This window comes from Echinops telfairi, unplaced genomic scaffold, assembly GCF_000313985.2.
Source record: "Echinops telfairi isolate 266 unplaced genomic scaffold, ASM31398v2 ScPeMD7_21;HRSCAF=78, whole genome shotgun sequence".
In the NCBI taxonomy this organism is placed as follows: domain Eukaryota; kingdom Metazoa; phylum Chordata; class Mammalia; order Afrosoricida; family Tenrecidae; genus Echinops; species Echinops telfairi.
The window spans coordinates 209,477-230,653 of NW_022103918.1; the positions used below are offsets into that span (position 1 = coordinate 209,477).

The following is a 21,177-nucleotide window of genomic DNA, read 5'->3' on the forward strand; positions in this document are numbered from 1 at the left end:
ACTATTCATCCAGTCTATCTTATCTAGATAGATCTGCAGAGATAATAATATGCACCAAAAATCAAGCCATAGCAAGATAGGTGACGAATGAGAACACAGCGATGACAACAAAAAAGAAAACCAATGACCCATAGAAGAATAAATTAATTAAAAGAAAAAGAAATTTTAAAAGAAAGAAAAACCTGTAAATAGAACAAGGTTGATTTTTGATCTCTTGGTGTGTCCATCAATAAGGTCTGATGAAAGTGCTTAATTACTAGTTTTATCATTCTCCATGAAATCTGTATTTTGAGTATGTGAAAATATGTGTTGATTAATAGTGATATATTTGTTATATAAATTCTTTTGTAACAATAGAATTAAGTATGGCAACATATGTACAAATGTGATTGATACAATTGATGTATGGAATGTTAGAAAATCCCCCTATAAAATGATTTATGTGTAGTTAAAAAACAGGATTAAGGAATTCTGGACATTCACAGTGTTCGACAGTTCCTTAGAGCACTTAGAAAAATTACCTATTTAGTGGAGTTTTTCTTTTAATATGCTTGCCCATTTGGCTCTCTTTTGTTTGGGGGTGGGCAGGTGCGGAGGGGCTTTCTTAGATTTCTTTAGAAATCGCAAGACAGTTTAAAAGTCAATTTTCAAAGTTTTTTCTCAGGTGTCCTCCCATCTACAGTTAGGTGGAAGCAAGCCCGAGAGATGTAGGATCCAAAGAAGGAAATCATTAGCAGGAGGACAAAATGGTGTCCAAGGATTCATTAGGACAGGAAATGAGGCATAGGACAAAGGAAACTCACAAATTCATGATGGATGGCAGATCAGTATGTCATAGTTGCTGGTGGGACTGCAGAAGCAGACCGTATTTGGGACATGTACATTATGTTAGATATTATGAAGAGCTTCCAAAAGTGATTCAGTGCCTTCTAACAAGGCAATCAGGGCATGACCGAAGGGCATGGTTCATGACTATGTGACTCCCGGTACTGCCCGTCATGGCATATCCAGACAAGCCCCTAAAGGGAAACTGCCCTCCATGTGTTGGCTGGAGAGAGGTGGAGGCCTCTCACTTTCCAGTGCACTCTGCCTGAAGGCAAGATTGTTCTTCTCCCTAGTTAATGATCAGAAGGAATTCATTCAGTCGAGGTTTAATCTAATTGGGAACTCTGCAAATGCATTATGGGTTTTCACTGTTGTCCTCAGCTTTCTGCAAATAGGTGCTCAGAATTTAAGCTCTAATACAATTTCCCTGTCTGATCATGGATTATATTATTAATAATCTTTTGTTCATACAGGTTGGTGCATTTCTTTTGCTTGGACTTAGCTAACACTTCACTTGGATGACTGCTTGTTTTAAGATAAGCCTTTAAAATTCCAGATGTTATTCTTTCTGGGGACTGCCTGATTTCTTCATCACATTTTACTATCAACCAATTTCGTCATGATTACTGAAATTAGTTTTTGTTTTAACACAAATATCAAAGGTGATTGCTAATCTGCAGATCACACTAGTGATGGTGACTTGAGTCACACTCTCAAGTAAGATATATCTCAGATATATCCCACCTTAATACTTCATTAGCATAACAACTCCGTCCCAAATGGTACAATAACCACAGGGGCTAAGATTTATAATATATCACAAAATGGAAGCTGTGGCTAAAATGGCCATATAATGTAATTAAATATACTGCAATATTGATGTAGGAAGAACAAAAGTTTTGTTTTGGGGACTGGGTATAAATGTCTTCCACTAATCCTGTCTGTAAAATAGATGCCACGTAACTTTCATAGGGTTGTTTGAGGATTAAATAAGATTGGGTCTATAAAATGTTGAGTAATACTGCCTGATAAATTTTTCTTTTTTAGCTTTAGTCAATTGATTAATCAGTTAATTGGTTATGCCTATATATTAAAAGGCAACTTTGTGCATGGAAGGAGCCCTGGTGGCACAGTGGTTGAGTGCTCAGTTGCTAACAGAAAAGCCAGAGGTTTGAACCCACCAGCTGCTTTGTAGGAGAAAGATGTGACAACCAGCTTTCCTATCTCCTTAGGCGCCTTGGTAGACTAGCTGCATGCTGTTAAGTACCATTATTTTGAGGTCTGCTATTATACTTGCCCCTTTTCATCAGGTGGAGCTTTGGTGGCATAGTGGTTATGCTCTGGGCTGCTAACTGCAGTCAGCAGGTCAAAATCATCAGCCATTCCATGGGAGAATTTACTCCCATCAAGATTTACAGTCCAAGAAATCCACAGGGGCGTTGTGCTCCGTCTTTCCGAGTCACTGTGAGTTATAATTGACTCGGTGGTGAGTTTTTCATCAAGCCAGCACCAGGGGCTGAAGAACATAATTCATATATGAATAACCTTTCTTTTGCATGAAATCAACCTGAGATGACTGCTTGCTCTCTTTTTTTGAAAGCTTTTTTAAGACCTTAGACTATTTGTACAGTAACTGGGCACCATGCGATTAATAGTTTTTTGTAATGCCATATTAATAGGGCTCATCTTCAAGGTGAGCTGGTATTGGAGTTTATGGGAGCAGACAGTTGGCAATAGAGGAACAGTTCTCATACAAGTGTTGACCATTGGAACTGGAATGTAGTGCCTAAGTAGTATAGTAGGGAACAGGCAGAGGAGTTGTCGGTTTACATGGATGGGATAAGCATTTCATAGCATATTTAGTTATACATGTAGTAATTATTTGATTATTTCAAGTAATGTGATTATTTCAGTTTGTAATAATGATAATACAGTAATTACATTATTGCAGTTTGTAATAATGAGTGCAGCCAAGAACCCATACCATCGGGTAACCAAGAAAAATAGCCTAGAAAAGGTGAGTCATTGTGGTGAATGTGAAATTTCTATGGTTCTTCTATATACCGTCTCGTTGAATTCCCACCCTCTGCCTAGTTGGGAGCATGCAAATAGGGTGTAGAAAACTTTTAACTTGGAAATTGGTCAGTTTTACCATTCTGTTGAGTATTTTTATGTAGGTGAGATGGTTGAGCCCATCCCAGAAGCAGGGAGGGGTTCCTATGACTGTCAAAATGAAGAGCTGCCAGTGGAATGTATGTAAGACCCATGCCTGAAGTTGCAGGGGCAGCAGAGATACTAGAGGCCATAGCACCAAGAACATGAGGTAGTAGAGACCTGTGTCCAGACTATGAGATAGAACAGGGGAGAGGCATGGCTGAGGGTGAGGACCAGAGAGACATGATGGAGAAGCTCTGTTTCAGACAAAAGGATTGAATCCTTAACGTTTTCTGATCCTGATTTGTGATAGCCTTAGTGGCACTGTCAGTTAAGCATTGGCCTGTTGACTGAAACGTCAGCAATTCAACCCATGAACTGCTCCATGGGAGAATATAAAGCTTTTTGTTCCTATCAAGACTTACAGTTTCAGAAACCCTAGGGAACCAGTTCTATTCTGTCCTACAGAATTGTCAGCCTGAATCAACTCTATGGAAATCCAGTATTTAATAAGCCATCAAATTCTGAGTATTATCTGTGAGTTCTGTTGAATCCAGCAGAGCAGAAGAGTGCCATGGAAGGAATGATTGGTTTTCATACCGGATAAAGAAGGATGGAGGAAGGTGACTTGTCTTACTTCTGCATTATTCTTGGGCAGAAGCGGGGTTGGATTCTCTGAGGAAATCTAATGTGACTCCCAAATCATTTCACTTGTCATCTTTAGGGTCATGACACCCTCTAAAAAACCCGGAATTTTCCCTCAAAGCTATGTATTTAAATTTTTTACAAAACAATCTTACCACCTTCAAAGTACTCTCCATTGCATTTCATACATTTGTTAAATCTGTGGTTCCATTCTTGGAAACAGTTTTCAAACTCATCTGTTTGGATGACTGACAACACCTCCCTCATTTTTTTCTTCACCTCTTCTACATTGTCAAATCACTGTCTTTTCATGCCCCTCTGCATTTGTGGAAACATAAAGAAGTCACATGGAGTGGGGTCAGGTGAGTAAGGTGAGTGGGGCAAGAGAGGCATGCTGTTTTGTGCCACAAAACTGGCGCACAGATGACTGAGCAGGTGCATTGTTGTGGTGGCAAAACCAGTCCCTTGTCTGCCACAAATCAGGTCGTTTTTGTCACACACTGTTAATGCCATCTTTTAAATCCGTGGTTCTTAATCTTTCTAATGCCAAAACCCTTTAATACAGTTCTTCACGTTGTGGTGACCCCCAACCATAAAATTATTTTCGTTGCTACTTCATAACTGTAATTTTGCTACTGTTATGAATCGTAATGTAAATATCTGATAGGCAGGATGTACTTTTATTACAAATTGAACATAAAGCATAATGATTCATCACAAAACAATATGTAATTATTGTGAAATATTTATTTCTACTTACAAATAAATGAAATTTTGTCTTGAAGCATGGTGTATCATGGGTAGCAGTCTTCACACCAGGTACTCCTATGTGGGTGTACCTGCATGTGGGCGGACCTGCCTGGAGATGGATAGAGGAGTGGTGTCTTGGTTCTTAAGACCATGGTCTTAGGAGACCCCTGTGAAAGGGCCGTTGGACCCCTAAAGTGGCCATGACCCAGAGGTTGAGAGCTGCTCTAAACAGAAAGTCTGACCTCATGGAATGAACTCCAGTGTGCATTTTTTTTTTTTTTTTGCGGGGATGGGGTACCCCCTTGTATTTAACTAGAGGCGCTTTTGGCAAATTTGCTTAGTGTTTTAATCTCTTTCCACTGTGGCATTTAATCCAAGCAGAGCATGACCTTAGTGTGAACTTCACTTTGTTGAGCTAAAATAAAACCCAAAGCATTTCTATTATCTAGTACACCTTTATTAGCTAGGGGAACTATGGATTATTGGTGACCTGCCATTTTGTCTACAGTATCATCTGCAATTTGAGCCATGGTTGCTGACAAGTTAGGATGGATTTTTCAAGTTGGACCACACCATGCGAGGGTAAAAACACTTGGAGAATTGCTCACTCTTATCTGGATTGTTAATCTATAATCTAATAGTTAAAATACTACAGTTTGATAAAGGGAATGGTAACAGAGCTGAATTTTCATCTTCAGATTGGGTAAGGGATGACAAAACCTACATTCAGTCAAATTGCTGGGACTCGCTATTGATTGGATTAACCAAACCTGCTACAATTGATTCCGTTCTGACTCAGTGGCCCTATAGCAGAGAGTTGTACTGCCACTTAGATTTTCTTAGATTACAAATCTCTATGGGAGCAGGCAGCCTGGTGGAAATTTCAGCCCAATGTTGAATCTACTGTGCCACCAGGGACCCTTAGAAGATATGAAACCTAAGTGTTGACATTTATGTTAAATAAACCACCCAGGAAAAAAAGACCCAAACTTAGAAGTTAAGCTAATAAAATAAGAATAACTACAATTGTACTCTACAAATCAAAGTTCATTGAATTTTATACAACTTTGGGGCTAGCTAGTTTGCGAAGTCAACAGAAGTGCGTTGGCCTTCTTTGGCAGCACACTGAGTAGTAAGGAACACTGGATATGGCCCCTTCCAATGATGTTCTTTCTAGCGAGTTTTTTAAGTGATGTATTTTTCCAATAGTGGTAGACTGATTTTAGGATTCTAAGTTTTGGTCAGTAAAATCTTTAACTGTAAAGAATATTCTTGACAATATTCATAACTTAAGATATCTGTGGTTAACTTATAATAATAATTTTTAAAAGACGAAAGGCTTCATGAGAACTAATTATGAAAGTCAAAGAAAGCTCATTTAAAAACAAAAACAATTTTAGACAAAGCTATCTTTAAACATGACTAGGCTTATTTTCTAAGAACTTCAGATATAACAGTCTGAAGACATAATACTATACAAGTGCCTCCCCCACCCTCACTGTCAATCTAATTGATTCTGACTCATAGCACCCCTATCTATGTAGTACTTCTGAGGCTGTAAACCTATATAGGAGCAGATAATCTCTTTCTCCTGTGGTGAGTTTGGATGTCCAACCTTGTGTTCCTTATAAACTTACTGCCATGGTGCTACTTCCAATTCATTGCTCCTGGGAGTTTCCAAGACTGTAATTCTGTACAGTAGTGGTAAGTCCTGTCTTTTGCCCATGGAGTGGCTGGTGGTTTTGAACTGTTGATTATGTGTTAGCAGCTCTAGGTGACCACTACACTACCAGGGCTTTTCAGGGTTCCTTATAGTCTTGATATATTAAGAATATATCAAGATTATCAAGTTTCTAAACAGCTGTATAGTAATACATCTTCTCTAGGTAAATGATATGAATTCTTCCGCTATTATTATGGCTTTAGTGTCACTGGATTTGGAGGGAAAAAGTCGACAAAGTTAACAATAGAAATTTTCATAAGAAAGTTTTTTGTTTTTTTTTAACTTTAGGGTTGTCAGGAGTTTATCATAGTTCATTGGGAACCAACACTTGATTCATTTAAACAAACATCTTAAAGGAAAAACCAGAAAACTCAGTCACCTGAGTGCCTTGTTCTCAGGGTTCCTTTTGGCCATAACCCAACATGTCATTATTTCCTTCAGTGCTGGAAGATCTGTGGTTCCACTTTCTCCTCCACACTGAGGACAATCCATTGTCAGGACACTAAATTCCACTGCTCTGGTCTCAGCCACTTCTGTCTACCCAGGACCACCCCGGGTTGTGTCCTATCTCTGCTGGCCCCACTCGGGTCCCCATGTCCACCAGTCTGATACCTAGCATCTCAGGGAGAACACCCCCGCTCCCTGGAAAGTGAAATATTGTGCACACATGTAACATTGTGCAATAGCTTCCTTTCTATTCCCACACAGGGTTTGACAGTAAAGGATCCGGTCAGGGACTTAGGTGGTGGCGCTGACAGACGTATGTTGCTAGTGTTCAGAATTTTTGGAGAGTAGTAGCTTTTTAAACTATTGTCATAAATGTGAAATGTCAGATAATGAAATAATAAGTGAGGGGTAGGTGTAATAGATATTTGGAACATACTGTACTAAGTTTCTCTGGATGTTTATTTCAGTAGATTTAATTCCTGATCTCTATACTTTGTTCTGAAGTGCAGAAGTAGGAAGGATCTTTACTGACTTCATTTCTTGAGTCTAATTTGACATGGTGATCTGTATATTTGGGGCATAGATGTTATCTTTAGAATTTTACTCACTTTCCTATGGATTTTCCTTTGTCTTTTTGTGTAGGGGTGTAGAGACTTGTTTCCTATGTCTCAAGCTGCTGTAAGAAACAGGGAAACCTTTAGTAGTTTTCTGATAAAGGATATATGTGAAATATTTTTTGAGACCAATCTATGTTTGGAAAATGTTATTCTCTATTTTGAAATGCTTGACTAATAGTTTGGCTGGGTATAGAATTCTAGAATGGAAATATTTGTTCAGGATTTTAAAGTCATTACTCTCTTAACTTTTTGCATCTGTTTTTAGGCTTAAGATATTTGAAGCCATTCCTATTTCTGATTCGCCTTCAGTGGCAACTTGTATGTTTTGAAATTTCACTGCAATGCCGTGCTTTAGTGTGGGTCTGTTTTATACTGCTTACTGGTTGTTCATTAGTCTCTTTAGCTTGGGCAACTCGTGTACTTCAGCTCTGGAAAGTCCCTACATTATTTCATTGGTGATGTCTTTTCATTCATGTCATTCTGTCATTCCAGTTAGAATTTTGGAGGGATCATCTGTAATTTTGTTACATAATTTTTCTGTTTACTTACAACTTTGTTTACAACTTATAAATCAGCAAGATTTGTAAAGTATTATGTAGTCCTGTTGATTTTTCCTATTGTGTTATTACCATATATATTTAAGTACAAGCCGAGTTTCTGAGCACATTTTAAATGCGTTTTTTTGGTGGTAAAATTAGGTATTTTGGCTGATATTTGAGTCATCTTATAGTCGAGTATATACGGTAATTTCTATGCTCTGAGTACCCTTTGCCTATAGTTTCCCATACTTGAGTTAGGAAGGTGACTGTTTTTCTTATTCATGAATATTAATGATTTTATTTTAAAAAGTTCTTCCATAGTCTCCCCCTTCTAATTTGCATCTTTATTTTCTGTGGTAGAGATTTCACCTATGCTTTCCATTTCTTTGACTGTATAATGTGATGTGAGAGACTAACAAGATGAAGTTTCTGAATTTGTCAGGTTATTTTCATAGTAAGATGTTCTGGGCAGACCGTTTTGGGGGAATGCCAGTAAATCCTTTGAAGTTTTATTTATTTTCTTTTTTGGTGGCTAATGAGATACTCCCAGAGAAAAGTCTTTCTATTTCATACATGGGGAAAATAAGAGTCTGACTGCAGCATTATGGGAGATTAGACTGGAATCGAGTCAGCTGTCAGTGCTTCCCTTTTGGTATGGTACTTACATTTTTAACTATGGCTACTATTTTCAGACTAGGGTTGGAGACAGTAGTTACTCAATTGAATGCTTTTGTAGAGGACATTTAGGGTATCTTACTACCTCTCAAACAGTGTTCGCTATTCCATTTTAGAGCTTCATCATCTTACTCTGTGTCACTTACACTCCCATTTTTTCAGGGCTCTTTTAGTCCTGTCTTCAGGGTTCTGCAGTGTAAAACAGCACCATTCTTAATTTGTCCCCACTACATCTTGGAATTTGGAGATTTGTTGACCAAGTTAGGCATCCCTGGTCTTGCTTACTTTGAAAATAGTTATAGCTATTACCGCTTTTCTTTCTATTATTGAGAATTTGTGTCTTAAATGGATTTATGCCTTTAAAGTAGTTTTTGTGAACTTTAAAGATGGAGTGAAGGTTGGAGTTGTAAATTTGCTATTTTGACCATAGGTTCCCAACCTTATTTGGCCTACCATCTTCCTTGTAGGGGAAAAACATTACTCAGCACCCCTGGTAATTAAATGCTATTGTACTATGGCTCATATAACCCAGGACAAAATGGAGGTATCTGCTTTTGAACTCTTTTGAATGCCTTTGCCCCCTCACCCTGGGATTATTCTAGTGTCCCCCGTGTTCCCCGCCCCCCCCCACACGAGATGGTGGTACCACCCACTTTGGGAAACACTAATCTTGATATCCTATTGACATGCCTATTCTTTTTAAAGATATATATCTTGATAATGGATATATTTGTCAAACACAGTAAAACATTTTATTGTGCTTTTATGGGATTTTCAATAATTTTCATATGTCATTTTCTATATATCTGTATCTATCTATAGTAGTTGGCTAGACTTAATTCCATTCAGGTTTTTTTTTCCCCCCTCATTACTACTTATGGGCCTCCTGGCAAATAGTTAGATTTTCTGTTGGTAAAAATGTGGCATTAGATCAGTTGTACTGTTTGTTTTGTCTTCATTTTAAGAGTGAAATTGAAGAAAATAAAAACTGAGAAGTGCTAGTTTTTAATTAGAGAAAAATAGTGGGTAATCATGTGAAAGATTTGCCTAACATCAGAAATTGCTTCCAAGTATGTATGGTTTACAAAGAAATGGATCAGTACACATGATCCTATCTAAAACAAGTTTGTAAGATAATGTATGAGATTGTACAATAAATTATGTTCTTTCTTAGAATATAGTAACATTTCAAAGTAGATTCCTTATCTTTTAATATTTACTATGGACTCAACTCAGACCCATAATAGCTCCTCTAGTGGAAGTGGTAGTTTTAGGTGCCATTGAGTAGATTCTGACTCATAGCAACCCTGTGTGACAAAATAGAACCACCCTATCAAGTTTTCGAAGTTGTAATCTTTATGGGGGATAGTACCATGCACTTCTCCTGTTGAGCCTGGGGGTGAGTTTGAACCACCAGTTAGAAGCCAAGCACCTCTATGGTAAAACACTTTGTAAACTGAAAAATTCTTTACAAAAGGTATTTTCCTAGCTTGGATTCTAAAGCGCAAAAGAGTTTAGTGGTGGCAGGGATGGCAGTTAGATTTTGTGTCAACTTGCATCCGTGTCAAAGTGTAGGGGTGGAGTCTAACCTATCAATAGGATCACAGCCTGATCCTCTTTGGGGGTGGGCAGGAGGGGAGGGGTCTTTTCTGTAAGAGAAACAGTGAAAACTTCCCTTCTCTCTCACCCTTCACCTTCATCCTTGTTGGGACTTTGTCTGCCTCCATGGGGCAGCCCGGTGTGGACTGCTGATCCTGGGAGCTAACCTCTGAGATGTTGGTGCCTTGCTATGTTTCCACAATATTGGATTCACTGAACTGTCCACTTGTGATCTCCGTGCATTCTGCTCCTGTATCATTGGCCTTTGGTTATGTAAGTCTAAAGAGGCCCTGACTATCATTGGACCCATGGACTTGAGTTGGACTGGGCTTGGATGCCTTCTTGATACAAAATTATTTATTTATATAAAGTTCTTTATGCACGTACATTTTTGCTGGTTTTGTTTCTGTAGACAACTCAGCTACCTGGAACCCTATAGTTGAGTGATTATTTTTTGTAGAAAGTATAAGTTGAAGACCTAAAATAAACATTCTTAAAGATGTAGAAATGTAAGATGTTTGTGATAGAATGAAAACGTTAAAATTAACTTTTAACTCACCATCTATTGAGAAAATCAGTAAATTTTGTATTTCACAGTATTTAAGATAATGGCAGGTGAGATTGATTTCTTTCATTTTAAGCAATGATAAAAAAGATATATATATAAAAGGATATAAATAATGAAATGTGAGTATAATGGTATGCATAAAAATCTTGAGGGAGAAATTGTATCTCCTAAGTAAGAAAGACTAAGGAAAGGATTGTCAATGATTAGATGATTTAAGTTGAAGGATACAAATGGCTGAACTAGGGTAGGATCTTTGGGAAATAGGGTAAAGCATGAGCAAAGGCACATAAAAATTAACGACGTTGAAAACTTAAGCAGTGGTGTTCATGGCAGTGGTATTAGCTGTCTGAGTAATGGTCTATAACCATTTCATCTTTCTAAACTCTTTCCAACAGGTACAGAAATAGAAATAATGTGGATAAGGCTGAGTGTGACGTGGGATTTTATTTCAGCTCTGACTCCTTTTTTTTACTGTACATAATGTATATAAAACCTAAGACTTAATCCCTATCAACCTACTGCTCTACTCCTTTTCCCTAGGGTAAGACAATGTATTTATTGATTTGACTCATTGCAGAGAATTGATAGTAAGATAGATGATTGGGGTAGTTAGAAGAGGATTGGTTAATGATGGAATTTAGATAGCTGCTTCTTCGGAAGTCTACATTAGCTCAAAACAAACAACTCACTGATACCCAGTCAGTGCAGACTCATTGCTACTCTGTGGTAAGCCAGCAGCTTGTTTAGGAAAGTTTTGAGACCAGGGAAGAAGTAATCTGAATTTACAATGGAAAGGATTTGGCAAAATAAGGGAGGTTTTATGAGAGATTTTTGGGGTGGGGCAGGAGGCCTTGGGGGTGGGGGTGAGGATGTGTTACATAACTTAAATCTTTGTGGAATCTGCTTCTTGAAGGACAGAGCTGTTCAGGCAGCTCCAAATTTTTTGGTTGGTTGTGTGTCAGCCCCGGTACCCCCACCCCCCCAGACACTCTTCCTTTACCTTACTCAGATTCTATTGCTCATAGTAATTCGTTGTCTTTTCTGTTGCACTCCTTTCTAGTTTACCATTGGTTCCCTATTAATGTATAGAGTTTCATTTGAAGCTGCCCTCAGACACTTTATCACAGGGAATTAAATTAGTGTGCTTTTTTTTTTAAATGCAACAGTATTTAAGAAACTTGTAGTTATGCCACAAGGTTGGCAGTTCGAAATACAGCTGCTCCAAGGGAGGGAGAAAGACAGGGTTTTCTACACCTATAAACAGTTAACAGTTTTGGAAACTCACAGGGGCAGTTTGCCTTGTCCTATAGTGTTGCTTTGAGTCAATATTGACTCGACGGCAGTGAGTTTGGTCTTGGTATATATATATATATATCCATTCCAGTTTGCCTCATTTAAAATACAGAAGTAGAGTGAATTAGTAAATCCCATGTGTCCAACTCCTGTGGTTATCGACTTTTAGTTATGCCTTTATCAATGCCCTGTACCCTTAAATAATTTTAATAAGTACACCTAATAGAAACAAAGTAGCACAGGGCTCGGAAGTTTTAAGAAGGCAGATCATGGACTGCAGAAGAAAAGATTCTCAGGGCACTGTGAGCAAATCAAGCAATTCTTTGTGTGCTTTGCCTCCCCCTTCTCCTGATGGCTATGGTACAGCCAACACACTGGGATCTCTAAAACTTGTCTTTATATACTTAATGTCGGACCGAATTTTACCATTTCATGTTCTCTACTACTTTTTCTAAAGGTGTCCGTATTATTACTTTACTTTTTAACTCGTATGGAAATGGTATGTGGGGTGGTATGAACTGGAATTTGTCCTTCCTGGGACCAAATGTTTCATGTGGGAATGTCTCTGACCATCTGCACTACTGGAAACGAAATAGTTTTGTTTTTTGATGAGTGGCTCAAATTTGGCTTTGTTGCCATCTTAGCTCTAATGATCCCTGCCCCTCCTCAATGGTTATTTAAAATAATTGTCAAGATGTCACACTTACGAATGCTTTAACCATCCTGTTAGATTTGAGTCTGTTGGGCTGAAATTCTGTGGGAGAAATGTTTTACTTTCTATAATTGAAATTAACTTGATTAAATGACTACTAGGATTTAAAAAAATTTAATATACCAGAAATTACAAAATTGACAGTCATTTAGTGATTAAAGTACTTATAAAAGGTAGGGGGGAAGACCTTGAGCAGAATTTGACTTTGACTCTTTTCTGGACTGAAATAAGGGTTTTCTTTCAAGCAAATTCCCTACTGTTTGCTCTGTGTGATTTGGCTCTATCTCTGTAACTGCTAATATGTGGCGTGGATTTCGAGCTGTCTGGGATCTGGATGTGCCCAAAGTCTGTATTGCAAGTCGGGATTCACAGGCATTATGTTACAAACTGGCTTGCTGCCTTCTCTTTTCTTTTTCTGTATCCTGAATAGCTGCACTGTTTGTTGCAGTATATGCATTAGCTGTTGTCTGAGAGCTCTGTTTCCTGCAGGCTGACAAAGTGGGAGGGGCTTTGTTTGATACATTAGCTTAGTTTTCACTGTGTGAGTTCTTGAGTGCACATTGCAGCCATCTTAATTACACTTTAGTGCAACTGAGACAGTGCAGCTGTCTCAAAATGGCTGCTGACCTAGTCTTTGTAGCTGCTTAGCCAGCAGGTATGCCAATAAGGAGACTTGTCACATGCATCAGGACCAGAGGTAAGAACTAAATTACTTTTTATCTTTAAATAGTTGACTTTAAAAACATCTGAGTTTATTTTGGAAGGCAAACTTGGAGGTTTTATTTTAAGAAGTTGAAATAAATGTTTGCTGATAGAACCTTTAAGCTTCTATTATGAATACAGGACATAGGATGGTGAGGTCAAAGGTTAAATTCCTGTAATTTCTCACCATCTTATGTTGTCTCATTGCCAGAACATTTGATTACCACACTAATACCCTTCTGGACTTAATTAACTTATTTTTGTGTTGAATATTTTAGTTTGTTTGGTAATTATTTGTAAAAATTAAAAATAATACAATGTTTGAATATGTTTTTTTAGAAAAAAATCATAAACCCTTTTTTGCAGGAAGAGGTATTTTACTTTTTCTTTTTATGGATTGTAATGTTATTTTTGTTTGAAGGTATTTGATGATTTTGGGGGGGAAATGTTTACTCTGGTTGTAAGTCATAGTTGATGAAAGAAAATTTTAAAATGCTTTAAGACCTTTTTTTGGGGGGGGATATGCTATCTATCTTGGCCCTCCAGCTCTCACAATTTTATTGGTACTTAATTTTTCATTCTAATTACATTTTGCTTAGATTAGCATTCAGATTCAGGTTTTAAATTTGGAAAAAATTCTTATATTCTAGGCCCGGGCAACGCTTTTTTTTTTTAATACATTCTAATATGAAAACATAGAGCTGAATTGTTTTAGCTACTTAAATTATATTAATTGTGCATGTCCGTTTCAGTTTTAGTGAAATTTGCATTTTCAATAGTTATATTGCTCAAAAATGTAATGAATTTAGGTTCACGACTTTCCAAAAGCCTTCTTACATTGTCCTGGATTAGAGATGTTTATTGAGATATTGTAATTCCAATTACTCAGAAAGATGAGAATGAAGCTAATATTCTAGAGAGCAGAAGCTATTTTAAAAATTTTAATGCTTAAATTGCAGTACTCATTAATTAAAAAAATTTTAAGTGGATAATACACTTCCATGAATTTGTTAGTGAAGTATTATGACTATATCTCCAACTAATACAGCACAGAACAGTATGTTTGAGTTTTTTAATGCAGCAACTTATTGCAAGTTCTTATGTAATTATATCTGAAAGATGTAAAAGGGAGATAAATGTGATATTTTATTGTTCATTTATAATGTTAAATTTATAATAGTTATTTATTGCAAGTATATGTAATAGAATATTGCTTTGATATAAACAAATACTGAAATTCACATGAATGTCAGAATTGAGTTCTTTCATTTGTAGAACCCCAAATGCTGAGATACTGGGGAGTTCAGTTAAGGTACTGTAGAACATAGATTCTTTATGTTCTTTTTTATTTTAATGAACCCAAACCCTACTGTCAGTGCTACCTCATGGTGATTTCATGTGTGTCAGACTAGAACTGGCTCCATAAGATTTTCAATGACTCATTGTTTGGACTTAGATTGCCAGGCCTTTCTTCTGAGGGACCTTTATGTGGACTTGAGCCTTCAGTCTTTTGGCTAGCATTGTTTACCCTTTAAAATTATTACCTTAATGCAAATTTGTGTTTATTAATTGTTATTAAGGTTTGCTTTTGTTTTACAAACTATAGATAGGTATGCATCACTTAGTGTCTGTTTGGATAATATGTTGGTAGGTCCATAGTTTTTTACTTTTTAAATCATTTTATTGGGAACTCGTAAAATTCTTATCATAATCTATACATCCATCCATTTGTTTTTTATTTTTTTAAGTCTATTATTTTCCCCATAGTTTGGTTATTATTTCCTCCAGATGGTATTAAAGACCCTAACCCCTTAGAGCAGGGATGGGGAAACTTTTTTCCTGCCAAGTTCATTTAGATATTTTTAATATTATCCAAGGGCCATACAAAGTTACCAACTTCATAAAAATTAGCCTTCTATATTTGGTCAAACATTTAATTGACTCATCTCAAATGCGATGGCTGTAACTGCCTCTCTTTGGGAGGAAGGCATGTGATGTTAGCTGGTACTGATGATTTTGTAGGCCTTAAGGTCAGCGGACTGGAAGTTCCCCATCCCTGCCTTAGAGGAGCAGCGTTGGGCGTAAGCCATCCATTTCTTTTCTTCCCCCTCTCCTAGCTTGATTTGTTTACCCAGCAACCATGCATGTTCACTAGTACAGGGTAGCGCCTGCTGTGGCTTTTATGTGTCTGTGTGTTGGCAGTGTTGACTGGGTCTAGGGTGCTTGTGGGCTCCAGGCAGTGGTATCCTGACACGATAAGGAAGTGATGTACTAATAAGTCCGTGGCAGCCAGGGCCACCTTTGTCAGCTAGGTGCCTGACCTGGTCCCCTGGGCTACTTCTCTATACACCTCTCCCTGCCCAGACAATGTGCAAAGTACCAATCTGACTGCCAGCACATTCTTTGCCCATCCCAGCTGCACATCTGGCCAGGCTGGCCTCCTGTATCCAGTGAAAGCAGCTTTCATGTGGATCCCCTCAGGTTTTAATATAACAGGCTTTATAGGGATATGACTACAGATTTTATGGGTACTGCCTGTGTACCGTTGATTCAATGGCAGTGAGGTTTTTGAGCCTGTATATTATGTTCACACAAGCTTTGATTTGCTTAACTTCTGGTTTAACAGATTATGCCCATATTGTTTTTTTAAAATTTAATCATTTATTTATTGGCATAAAAATACTATTTCTGTTCCATAAATAGTTTTATCACTTATTTCACTCTTATAACTTAATGGATTAGAAAGCTTAAATAGCTTCTGTGGTATACTACAATCATTTGAACTTGCCCATAAAAAAATTGAAGATGGGCAAAGAATTCCATCCTTCATTTCTTTCAATAGAATTCTACCGTAGAGTAAGTAAGACATGGGATTGAGAAAGTGCTGTCCTTAATCAGGGTTCTCTCATTGTTCTCGGTATGAACAAAGTACTGTCAGGGAGGCGGGGATTCTAATGTTTAAAACATGTTTCTCAAATTAATTGTTCTATGTGATCTGAAAATCTAAAAGGGTGAAATGTGGTAATAACATTGTGTTCGGCAAAAGTTTAGGGTTACCTTCCGTGATATGAGTTGGCATAATAGCCACAAGAATGGGCCCAAACATATGAAAGGTCATAGAGAGGTCACAGGCAGGGGGAGTGTTTTGTTCTGTTATATATAAGGTTGCCATGAATTGGAGAGAATTCATTGGCATGTGGCGTGAATCCATCAACAGCTCAGAAAATATAATTTTATTAGTTTAAATTCTATAATATTTGCTTATAAGTATATTGAATAGAATGAGAACAACGAGGCTGTTTGGATGGTATTAAAATTTTTAAATGAGTTACTATATGGTAATCATCATATTTGTCAGCATCTAGTCCCTTATTTTAGAACTCTGGCTACTAAGATTATTAGAATTGCATATAGCATAAGCCAACTCCTTGATTTGGCATTCTCACTGCAGGAGAAAAATTGACTTGATTGAAATTAGTGATATCTTCAGATAAGGACCTCTGGGAAATTTTCTACCTTCCTGTCTTCTGTTCTTGAGACAAATTTCCTTCCTCATTTGATACTTCACCAGTGATTACTACATGCATCTTACTATTAAAAAGAGTATTATTGTTCATGGTTGTAGTGCCATGTTGCATTTCACAACTGCAAGTATGAAGTGGACCTCTGGGATTATTTTTGAGATGGGTAGTAGTTTTCGAGTTATGCTAGAACACTGAGATCATAATAAATTTGGAAGCTTAATATGAGTTTATGACATTGTTTTGGTCACTTCCTTGGATGTTCTCAATTGTTTATCCTGTGTAATAGTCTTTTACATAAGCCATTTCATTAGCATACGAATCTAATGGAAGTACTAGGATGGTGAAAGGACTATTGAATCATGAATTTGAATCTAGTGACCATCTTTTTCACATATAACCCAACTCATTCTATTTTCTGATTCATAATTTTTAAAATAGGAAATTCTATTTTGTAGGCATGTACTGAGAATCAATTTATATCTTTGTGAATAATACTATGAAATATCCTACAAATCTTTCCAGGAATATTTGAATGCCTTTCAGTTATTTTTTTCAATGCCATTTACTTTGTCAAGTATAATTGGATCACAGAATGGTATATCTTTAAAAAAAAGTGTGAGAAATTTCCCACACAGGTGATGTTTAAGAAGCAAAAAAGTACTAGCCTATTATATCCTTTAGTGATGTTATAAATCTGTAGTGATGTTACTATTGGGTCTGTGCCATACGGATCAGCGTGAATTCAATTCCCGAAATGTAGATAGACATTGATTCCGCTCTCACATGCCCATTTAAAAATTCTCATTACCCTTCTCCTCTGTCTTTCCCTCACTTCCTACCCCTACCCTCAGTGGCACATATTCTTTTTTTGACTCTGGCTACTTGGAGCTAAGTCAGAACTCAGAAGTTAAAAGGACACTATCCCTCAGACTGCCAAATAGGTAGACGTCAGTTGCAAATTTTGAAGACACTGTATAACACCTCAACTTTCTAACCTTCTGATGCATATTATGACTGGGTTTGAAAATTCACTGGAACAACTCTCAGAATTCACAGAGTATATCATGCTTAAAACTGCAGGTTTACTATAGGCAAAAAAGATACAAAGAGGAGCATAGGACAAAATCTAAGAGGGTTCCCAACATAAGAGCTTCCATGTCCTTAGGAAAATGCTGTTCTCTGGATGGCATGTAGTCATAGCAGCTAGGAAGCTCTTTGAACCTTCATGTTCTAGGCTATTTCTGTACAACTTGGTGCTGTTGAGTTGCTACCAACTCCTGTTGACCCAATTTGACAGTAGACCTGCCCCATAGGTTTTCCTAACTCTTAAATCTTGATGGAAGTAGATCGCCTCATCTTTATCCAATGAGTAGTCAGTGAGTTTGATCCCTACTGGCCTGTGGTTAACAGTTTAGCATTTCACCTACTGTGCCACTCCCAACTACTCCAAGGGTTATTTTTCCAGAGCCAAGGATAAAGGCCAGCATACCCACTGCCATCACCTAAGTCTGAGACTTAGAAAGGTTTATGGGAAGAGACAATTTTAGTTTTTCCCCACAGAGAAGCTTGTGGGGTTTGAACCACTAACTTTGTGGCTAGCAGCCCAATGCCTAATCTGCATTGGCATCAGCATTCCTTGAAAGGGTATTTTAGTTGGGGTAAAAAACTAAGTTCTTTGTCCCTCAGAGCACTATTCTGTTAACCTAAATTAAGCTTCCTTTGTCGTAGCTGGGTACTAGATACAGCATTAGAAAAATCAGAAAAAGGTTTCAGTGGTTTGGCTGAGCCTAATAAATATACTGTGAGAAAATAACTTCTCTAAAATGGTACTTGAATCCAAGGCCTAGAGTATTTTTATATATCTGTATAATTGAGAATATTAAGAACAACATAGTTCTAGAGTGGCCATCAGCTCAGCCAACAGTCAGGTTTTTATGTTGTTCAAGTATCGCCCCATTTTCTAGTTCTTTTTTTTTTTTTTTAAATAATTTTATTGGGGGCTCATACAACTCTTAATACAATCCACACATACACCCATTGTGTCAAGCACATTTGTACCTTTGTTGCCATCATTTTTCTCAAAACATTTTCTTTCTACTTGAGCCCTTGGTATCATTTTCTCATTATTTCCCCCTCCTTTTCTCCCTCCTTCCCTCTCTCCCTCATGAACCCTTGATAATTTATAATTTATAAATTATTCTTATTTTGTCATATCTTGCACAGTTCGATGTCTCCCTTCACCCACTCCTCTGTTGTCAGTCCCAAAGGGAGGGGGTTATATGTAGATCATTGTGATGGGTTTCCCCATTCTCCCCCACCTTCCCCTTCCCCTCCTGGTATCTTTATTCTCATTATTGGCCCTGAGGGGTTCATCTGTCCTGTATTCCCTGTGTTTCCAATTCTGATCTGTACCAGTGTACATCCTCTGGTCTAGCCAGATTTGTAAGTTAGAATTGAGATCATGATAGTGGGGGAGAGGAAGCATTAAAGAACTAGAGAAAAGTTGTATATTTCATTGGTGCAATACTGCACCTTGATTGGCTCTTCTCTTCCCCACGAACCTTCTGTAAGGGGATGTCCAGTTGCCTACAGATGGACTTTGGGCCTCTACTGTGCACTCCCCCTCATTCACAATGATACGATTTTTTTGTTCTTTGATGCCTGATACCTGATCCCATCTACGCCTCGTGATCACACAGACTGGTATGCTTCTTCCATGTAGGCTTTGTTGCTTCACAGCTAGATGGCTGGTTATTTATCTTCAAGCCTTTAAGACCCCAGATGCATATCTTTCGATAGCCAGGCACCACCATCAGCTTTCTTCACCACATTTGCTTATGCACCTGCTTTGTCTTCAGAGATCGTGTTGGGAAGGTGAACATCATGAAATGCCAGTTTAATAGAATGAAGTGTTTTTGCATTGAGGGAGTACTTGAGTAGAGACCCAAATGTCCATCTGCTACCTTAATACTAAATCTATAAATATATGCACATAGATCTAATTCCCCTTCACCAATATAAATATATTTACATTTGTACATGCCTCTATTTAGACCTCTCTAAATGACCTTTGCCTCCTAGTTCCTTTCCCTATTTCCCTTTTACTTTCTTTTTGTCCCATGTATATGTTCACCTTTATTTGCATTTCAGTAATTCCTCTTGGTTGCATTGCCCTTGATCAAGCCCTACCAGGCCGCCTACACCCTCCTCGCCATCAATTTTGGGTCAGTTGTTCCCTTGTCCCTGGGTTTGTTAACACTCACTTACTTTCCCCCGCCTCCCCCTCTCCCATTTCCCCACCACCACCCGTAGGTCCCCTTGTTTTCTCCTCTAGATTGTTTATCTTGCTTACCTTATCTAGATAGACCTGCAGCGATAACAATATGCACAAAAAACAAGACAGAGTAAAACAAAGCAACAAAAGAAAGCAAAAAACCAAAAAAAGAACCCCAATGACAAAAAAAGGGGGGGAAAGCCTCTAAGTAGTTCAAGGTCTCTTTGTTGACCTTTAGAAGTGTTTTCTGGTTGAGTCTGTTACAGTGCCATGCCACGGGTCCAAAGTCTACTTTTAGTATTCCCTGGTGACTTCTTTGCTCTGTTTCCTTTATTGTTCTGTTGCTCACACTTAGTGTTTCTAGTTGTTATCTTTTAAAGTTGTCAGGTTACACATAAAACTGGACGTCCCCTTTGCTAGGTCTGCATTTCTTTTCTTTTTTTAAATCATTTTATTGGGGCCTCATATAACTCTTATCACAATCCATACATACATCAATTGTGTAAAGCACATTTGTACATTCATTGCCCTCATCATTCTCAAAACATTTGCTGTGCACTTAAGCCCCTGGCATCAGGTCCTCAGTTTTACCCCTTCCTCCCCTCTCCCCACTCCTTCATGAACCTTTGATAATTATAAGTTATTATTTTGTCATATCTTGTACTGTCTGACATCTCCCTTCACCCACTTCTCTGTTGTCCCTCCCCTAGGGAGGAGGTTATATGTAGGTCCTTGTAATCACTTCCTCCTTTCCAACCGACCCTCCCTCCACCCTCCTTGGTACCGCCACTCTCACCACTGGTCCTGAAGGTATCATTCTCCCTGGATTCCCTGTGTTTCCAGTTCCTATCTGTACCAGTGTACATCCTCTGGTCTAGCCAGATTTGTAAGGTAGAATAGTGGGTGGGGAGGAAGCATTTAGGACCGAGAGGAAAGTTGTACGTTTCATCATTGATACAATGCACCCTGACTGGCTCATCTACTCCCCGAGACCCTTCTGTAAGGGGATGTCCAGTGACCTACAAATGGGCTTTGCCTTTCCACTCCTCCTGTACTCCCCGCCTTATTCACTATAAGATTTTTTTGTTCTGGTGATGCCTGATACCTGATCCCTTTGACACCTCGTGATC

General features: G+C 38.0%; 1 protein-coding gene across 3 annotated transcripts in view; it reads left to right on the top strand.

The window, feature by feature from the left end:
- The window catches only part of LOC101639157 (activating transcription factor 7 interacting protein), a 115,778-nt gene that overhangs the window by 7,147 nt on the left and 87,454 nt on the right, over positions 1–21,177 (top strand). The window contains exon 1 of one of the 3 annotated variants that reach the window (XM_045288389.1): positions 13,046–13,244. The exons of 1 other annotated variant lie outside the window; for it this stretch is intronic. In XM_045288389.1, coding sequence (XP_045144324.1) covers positions 13,228–13,244 — 17 coding nt within the window. In that variant the 5' untranslated portion in view covers positions 13,046–13,227. Of the gene's footprint in view, positions 1–13,045; positions 13,245–21,177 lie in introns of those variants that run through there. One more of the 3 variants, XM_045288388.1, reaches the window with a different exon arrangement.